General features: G+C 35.5%; 3 protein-coding genes across 4 annotated transcripts in view; 1 reads left to right on the top strand and 2 right to left on the bottom strand.

Moving 5' to 3' along the window:
* The window catches only part of LOC107632425, a 2572-nt gene extending 807 nt beyond the window's left edge, over positions 1–1765 (bottom strand). Inside the window, exons 1-6 of the mRNA XM_016336107.1 lie at positions 1589–1765; positions 1299–1482; positions 1007–1106; positions 663–872; positions 423–552; positions 216–328 (exon numbers count right to left, since the gene is read on the bottom strand). Coding sequence (XP_016191593.1) covers positions 216–328; positions 423–552; positions 663–872; positions 1007–1106; positions 1299–1482; positions 1589–1765 — 914 coding nt within the window. The remainder of the gene's footprint in view (positions 1–215; positions 329–422; positions 553–662; positions 873–1006; positions 1107–1298; positions 1483–1588) is intronic.
* On the top strand, positions 3210–6695 carry LOC107634147 (putative pentatricopeptide repeat-containing protein At1g12700, mitochondrial). Its single transcript, XM_016337721.2, has one exon. It carries the CDS (start codon positions 3478–3480, stop codon positions 5335–5337), a length of 1860 nt encoding a protein of 619 aa, XP_016193207.1. The 5' UTR covers positions 3210–3477; the 3' UTR covers positions 5338–6695.
* The window catches only part of LOC107629425 (protein BUD31 homolog 2), a 1934-nt gene continuing 1083 nt past the window's right edge, over positions 6517–7367 (bottom strand). Inside the window, exons 3-4 of one of the 2 annotated variants that reach the window (XM_016332217.2) lie at positions 7157–7344; positions 6517–6936 (exon numbers count right to left, since the gene is read on the bottom strand). In XM_016332217.2, the coding sequence (XP_016187703.1) occupies positions 6781–6936; positions 7157–7344 (344 nt within the window). In that variant the 3' untranslated portion in view covers positions 6517–6780. Of the gene's footprint in view, positions 6937–7156 lie in introns of both variants that reach the window. The other variant, XM_021117673.1, reaches the window with a different exon arrangement.

Below are 7367 nucleotides of genomic sequence, written 5' to 3'. Positions count from 1 at the left end.
AGGGGTACTAAAAAATTATAAGCCAAAAGAACTTAAATTTATGTATTAGAATTTAGTACTCTTTTGATTAAGTACTCTTTTTTAAAACTCCTTCTTTAGAACACAGAGACATAAGCTATTTCACCTAAATTATAAAATCAAATTATTGAAAAAGATGATTTCATTACCTAAGAGAAGGATTGAACCCGCCCTTCCTACAATATTCACACTAATACCTATTTTTATTAACTTGAACTTTCCTAGGACAGGATCCACACGAAGCATAACACCAATCTCGAACACCATGCTCAATAGAAACTATAGTGCCAACCATCCAACATGTAGATTCCTAAAATTATAGAAACTTATCACTAACACAACATATCGATCTAAATATAATTTAAATGAGCTACATATAAACCATCTTTAAATTGCCAACACACCTCCCTCATGTTCAGAATTTCCTCAACTGACTTAATAGGGTCCCCGTTGATTTCATCGGACACAGAATGTGGTGGCTGACTTTGAATGTGAGTGATCCCTTGTGAGCATAGATCTCCTTCCTTCATCAGGCTGACTCATGCCAAATATTCCATAAAACAACTCCACAGTGACATTATATTTAAGCATATATCAAATAAGTAAACAACATTTACAGTCCATGACCTGAATGAATTGCGTACCTATCTCTAAATATAACAATATCAGGAAAGTCAGGATTAATATAAATTTGAGACACATGAAAACTATTTTGAATGTTGATTTCATTCAAATACAAATGAGGCTTGAACAATTGAGTCACCATCACCAAGGGCTGACCATCAGCTTTATCTAAAAAAATTTCAACTTTGTCAACCAAGTCACCAAACAGGGTACACTTCAACCGATTCTTCCTAAACACAGCACATAGCCACATAGAAGTGATTAAAAAGAAGTCAACAAAAAGTCTATGTCACATATATTACACATAACATGAAAATAGTTTTATATAAGAAGTTGAAAATTATAATTTAGGTAGCAAACATACTGCAGATCCTCCAAATAGACCGCTAGAGGTTTACACTCCCTTTCTGATTTTGTCTCCATATTTGTTACATCCTCTTTACCTACAACATGGCTAATATAGTCTGCACAACATAAAAACATCCCATTCATAAGAAATTATAAAAAAATTATTTTTTTATATAGATTAAGTTGAAACCATAAAAAATAACAAAACAATGTCTTTCAAGATATGAGATGGTTTTCAGTTCCAGCAGGCATGGCCTGAACCTCTACATAAGATACAAAACAGAAGGGATTAAAGGAAAATGTCCCACTTGTTAGCTGTGACACTGACGTCTTGATATAAAAGTTTAACTTGTACTTGTGACCACAGGTCCTAACTCCTTTCCCCCAACCCTTCACAATGAAATTCTTCATAGAATAAAGCCCATGTTCTCGAATAAGAGTCTTGAATATAGCGATATTTTGTTTTGGTATGCTGTAATGGATTCGATCACCCTTGCATAGCAACAAAAGAAAATAAAATTTAAATGTAGAGAGTTAATGCTATATATATTTAATGAGCCAATCCATAAAATTTAGAATAATGACATCAGTAACATACCCGTTCATCTTGCAACACCATTTCCACATTGTAAACCTTAGCCGGATTCCACTGGTTTTGCATCTCATACAGCCTAACAACTCCAACCACTAGAGACCAAGACAGCTTCGTTGGATTCACTTTCGAAACTGCATCAACCCCATTATCTCGCATATTAGATGGAACTGGTTCAGGCATGACCATAAGGATGTATCAAAAAGACCAACTGTCTAACAAATTGTATTAATCATGGACAAACAATAAGCATCAATATTGAAGAACTAATACCAACTTAATAATTTTCTTGATAGGTATTTATAGTAGTTGTTAACGACACTGTTGATTATTCAAATTACACATCTGTATCCATCAAATCAACCAAAAACCGCGAAATATAGATTAACATAATCTCACTTAATAAATTCAAAAGTTACCCGGGAATCTAAGCATCTGCTTCTTCAAGGAAAGGCGATCCCCGTGATGGTATTATCAGCCAATCAAATGCTACGTCTGCCCATTGTGTGTTGCAAAATTGGGATTTCGGAATTAGAGATACATTGAGCTTGAATTACGTAAAGAATCGTTGTGCAAAACAATGCTACATCCTTCTTTCGGCAATAGCAGGATCTTTGGGTAATACTCTCTTCATTATCATGTCATGGCACGTGGAATACACCTTGGATTTGAACAGCGTAACACGAAGAGGAAAGAAAGAAAAGGTTTGGAGACACCTGTCACTCTCTCAGAAACTATATAACAGTGTGCCAAATAGTGTGTCATTTTACTGTTTGGCTAGTTAACCATTATATATTTATAGATTTTGGCTTCACTTCTGCTTCTTTCATCATATCAATAATAGTTATTATGTTTTCCTTTAGTATCAGTAGAGTGATCCTTCTTAATAATTTTAGGTGTTAAGTTTCTGATTTTAGGAATTGGTGTTTGCTAGTCTTGATCAGTGTATATAAAAGGTGTCTATTTTTTGTTGTTGTTAGAGTCTATACATGTAATTGGAGGAGTCAATGTTGGAGAGTGTAGAAATAAGAGAAGAACCTGGTCAAAGTTCAATTAATTAAGAAAATCAAGATTAGTTAAATCTGTTAGTTCTCAATAGGTGTTAAGTTTCTGATTTTAGGAATTGGTGTTTGTTAGTCTTGGTCAGTGTATATAAAAGGTGTGAGTGCAAAGTATAAGGATATATATAAAAGTCTATTTTTACTTTATATGATTTTACTGTTCACTATTGAATAATTGCAGCTTATTCTCTTTTCCTATTTTTTCTCTACTACTACTTCTTATCTTTACGTTTCTTACTGGGTGTGTAACCATCCCAATATCTCTTCAGAGAGGACATTATAAAAATTATATATTTATCTCCTAACATTAATCTTAATTGTAATTTATTGTCACTTGTTTTATGTACTGTGTTAATTGAATGTATCTATGTATAATCATGGGCACTTATCATAAACTTATCTATTAATTAGTTGTTTATTTATATTTTATTTATTATTTTATTATAAAATAGTTATTTCGGTTGAATTCTAATTAAACTAGTTGAACTAATAAATTAGTAAATCAGTAGTTAGACCGGTTCAATAACTGGTTTGATTTTCAAAACCTTGGATTGATGAGAGGGACCATTTACTATCCGAATCCTGTGTAATGGTTTCGGATCTGATTCCGGTTGGGTTGGGGTTTCCGGCCCTGTCCGTGGCAACAAAAACCGACATAACATAAACCCTGAGCAGCTCTCAGGAAAAAATGGAACCCAAAACCCTCACCTCACATTGCATTTCAAAAGAGAGGGTATTCTCTGTTCCGATTCTGTTTATGATTCTGATTCTTTCTTTCACAGTGCTCTACCAGTACGAGGAAGCAAAGACGGTGTGGCGCGCGTGTTTGAAGGAATGGTGCCAACCCAAATAGCTTCTCTGTCTCGTTTTCACCTTCATCAACGCATGGGTACTATCTTTCACTCCATTTTCAATCTTCCTCCTTTTGCTTCTTTCCATTTCCCCATACTTCACTCTACTTCTATAACTAGTGCCACAAACCTTGATGATCATGATGATGATTGTGAGAGAAATAGCAAAAGAAATGACTTCAGGAACTCCTTGAGAGACAAGTGTAAGCTTGGTAAACTGAGTAATGTTGGTGAAGCTTTGGACTTGTTTCATTCTATGGCTATGATGAAGCCTTTGCCATCTGTGGTTGACTTCACTTTGTTGTTGGGTGTGATTGTGAGGATGAAGCATTACACAACTGCGGTATCTTTGGTTCAATACATGAATTCTTCTTTGGGCATAAAACCTGATTGCTTTACTCTTAATATTGTGATTAATTGCCTTTGTCGATTAAAGTTGACGCCTTTTGGGTTCTCTGTCTTTGCGACCATGTTCAAGCTTGGATTGGAGCCGCCTCTGTCGACTTTCACTGCTCTCATTAATGGGCTTTGCATGCAAGGCGATGTGGCTCGGGCAGTGGGGATGGTTGAAAGTTTGAAAAAGATGGGTTATCAATTGGATGTTTACACTTATGGAGTGTTGATTAATGGATTGTGTAAGATGGGTGACACTAATGCGGCTATTGGGTGGCTACACAAGATGGAAGAAAGAGATTGTAGATCCAATGTTGTAGTTCACAGCACAATTATTGATAGTTTGTGCAAGGATGGATTGGTGTCTGAGGCTTTAAATATGTTCTCAGAAATGTGCAGCAAAGGTATTAAACCAAATATTGTCACATACAGTTGTTTGATTCAAGGTCTTTGCAATTTTGGCAGATGGAAAGATGCTGCTTCCCTGCTGGATGAGATGATGAAAGTGGGGATGATGCCCGATTTGCAAACTCTCAACATTTTAGTGGATGCTTTCTGCAAAGAAGGAAAAATTATGCAGGCTAAGAGTGCAATTGGATTTATGATTTTGATGGGTGAGCGGCCAGATGCCTTTACCTATAATGCATTGATTGATAGACATTGTTTGCAAAAGGAAATGAATGAGGCCATGAAAGTATTTAACTTAATGGTTACTAGGGGCTGTTTACCTGACATTGTAACTTACACTTCACTTATACATGGATGGTGTATGATGAAAAACATAAATAAGGTTATGCATCTTTTGAATGAAATGGTCAATGCTGGATTTGTTCCTGATGTTGTCACTTGGACCACTCTTATCGGTGGGTTTTGTCGAGTTGGTCGACCATTGGCTGCAAAAGAACTCTTTTTTAGTATGCACAAACATGGCCAGATGCCCAATCTCCAGACTTGTGCTGTTATATTGGATGGTCTATGTAAATCCCAGCTTCTTTCCGAGGCAACATCGTTGTTTGAATTAATGGAGAAGAGTGGTTTGGATCTTAACATCGTGATTTATAATATTATGCTTGATGGAATGTGGGCTGCTGGAGAAGTAAACGGGGCGTGGAAACTTTTTTCTTCTTTGCCTGCTAAAGGTCTGCAAATTCATTTGTATACTTATAACATTATGGTTAAAGGTCTCTGTAAACAAGGTTTAATAGATGAAGCTGAAGACTTACTTACTAACATGGAAGAGAATGGCTGCCCGCCAAACTACTCCACTTACAATGTCTTTGTCCAAGGGTTACTAATTAAAAAGGATTCTTCAAGGTCCATGAAATACCTTCAAATAATGACAGACAAAGGCTTTTCAGTAGATGCTACCACCACAGAATTGATTATCAATTACTTATCCACTAATCAAGGAGACAGTGCATTTCGAGATTTTTTGTTCCCAAAAAGATAGCATCTTACAGGATTTTCATTAGAAGTACATTGAGTCTGGCCTCTTGATTCATCCATGTAAATAATACTAGAAAAAATTAATACCATTCAAGAGCTTCCAGCTGACAACTTGTGCAATTATGAAGTTGATCCTTGACTTAGATCCTCTTAAAATACTCAAGAATTTGGTTTTTCCCGTCACTTGTTGGGGATGTTTGTTAATATAATCATTCTTTAGCTACCCAACAGTTAAAGTAGGAGTTGGTCATTGACTCTTCTAATGGCAAGTATTTTGGCCCCCTACTTGCACTTTTTTGTACAATAGATCAACAGTAGCTTAGATCAGAATATATAGGAGTTGGGCATTTAGAAAAGTACTTTCATTGTGTTCCTATATCTATGTTGTCTTACTTAAATATAAAGAAGGTTTATGATAAAGCAAGTTACATTGGTTTGTATATGCTTTCTTTTCATTGTATTTTTTACATGAATGTATTAAAAATGAAAGTGACAATATTCATTCCTTTATAAAAGATAAGCAAAGTTATATTGTTGGTAAGTAATCATTGACACTTTGACAGAGATTCTGCCTAGGTAAATGTTATGTATAGTTTAGTTGAATGGATTCCATTAATTTAGAAGAATTATATGAGATATAAGCAGGCCTTAGGACTTGCCCTTTCCCTTGCAATCAGTAATGAAGGAGATAAATTTTAAGTGAGTATTAACTCATGAAATTTAGCAAAAGATTGTGTAAAATTGGGTTGTATATTACTCTATCATCACATTTTATCATATCCTATGCAAAGCACAAAAGTAGATTTCATGAAGTACCATAGAAACTAAGCTGCCTCGTGGAAAGTACTATTGTACAATTCTAGTATCCGCATGTATTCAGTCGCTTCATCTTTTTTGTTCTGCAGCAACACTTGGAGCAGATTGCATGATATGTCCTCATCCTTGTGTTTCTTATGATAGCCGTCTTAATAGTTGCTCCTCATAAATTATATAAGATGTAAGATTTCGGAACATGCTTATAAATTAAGCCTTAGTGTGCAACTTCCTCTATCCAATGTCCATTTAGTTGACCTAAAATTATTCTAAGAACTAGCAATTATCTTGGACGAGAATGCTCTAATAATCGGGGTTGTTTAGCTAACAAAATTAAGCACTAGAAGTATAAAGATTAATACAACTGAAATAAAAAAGATAAACGTGTTCGATTAACATTAAATATTTCATTCACTCTCAGGCGAGTGTTAAATTAGTTTAGTAGCAAATGATATCAGCTCTCGAATCTAAAGGTACATAATATATCGTCTATTAGTACAAGAGTCATTGAGCTGATAATACAACCTTGGGAAGTGAGCACTAAGCACCATAAGAGTTGCAGAAAACAGAAGCTATTGGCAACACAATTCTAATAAGAAACCCTTATAAGTGATACACTAGAGTTGTGCCCAAATCAGTCCCCACTAGCACAACCCTTACAACCACAATGAACACATTCTATAACCTTCTCCTCCCTAAGTTGTTTGGGCACTCTGCAAACACAAGTGGTGGCAAAATTGTGATCACGAGGCTGCATGCACCTCAGGCAACACAGACGTTCATAACCAGGCTGCAATTCAAGCAAAAACCATAAGAGATCAGAGATAAGAAAGCACAAATGAGATAAGCCAAATGTGTATATCCAAATTGAAATGAATGACATTTGTTTCTGAAGGATTCCTTTTTATCTTTCTCATCAATAACTGGATAATTCTTATTCAGTGAAATTTCTAGCCCTATTGCACAGAAAGAACTTGCATAACAAGAATAAACAAAAAAGGGGGAGATACCTTCTTCCATTTCGCGATCAGATTGCGGTCGGCATATCCTTGATCCAAACAGAATTCGTACAACTCTTTGGAAATTTCTTTCCTCCGATGGTAAAGGTCAAATATGTAGCGACTCTTCTGGTGAGCAATCTTGAATATAGGCCATAAAGTCTCGCATTTTCTTTTGCCGTCGTGAGGGTCGTTCTCAGCTGCAACATAAGATAGACGCACA

This window comes from Arachis ipaensis, chromosome B03 (assembly GCF_000816755.2).
Source record: "Arachis ipaensis cultivar K30076 chromosome B03, Araip1.1, whole genome shotgun sequence".
NCBI lineage: Eukaryota > Viridiplantae > Streptophyta > Magnoliopsida > Fabales > Fabaceae > Arachis > Arachis ipaensis.
The sequence above is the reverse complement of the archived record's forward strand: the minus strand, read 5'-3'. Positions and strand labels throughout refer to the sequence as shown.

Bases quoted from the DNA above. Each gene is read 5' to 3' on its own strand.
- LOC107634147 (XM_016337721.2), top strand. From the start codon at position 3,478: ATGGTGCCAACCCAAATAGCTTCTCTGTCTCGTTTTCACCTTCATCAA.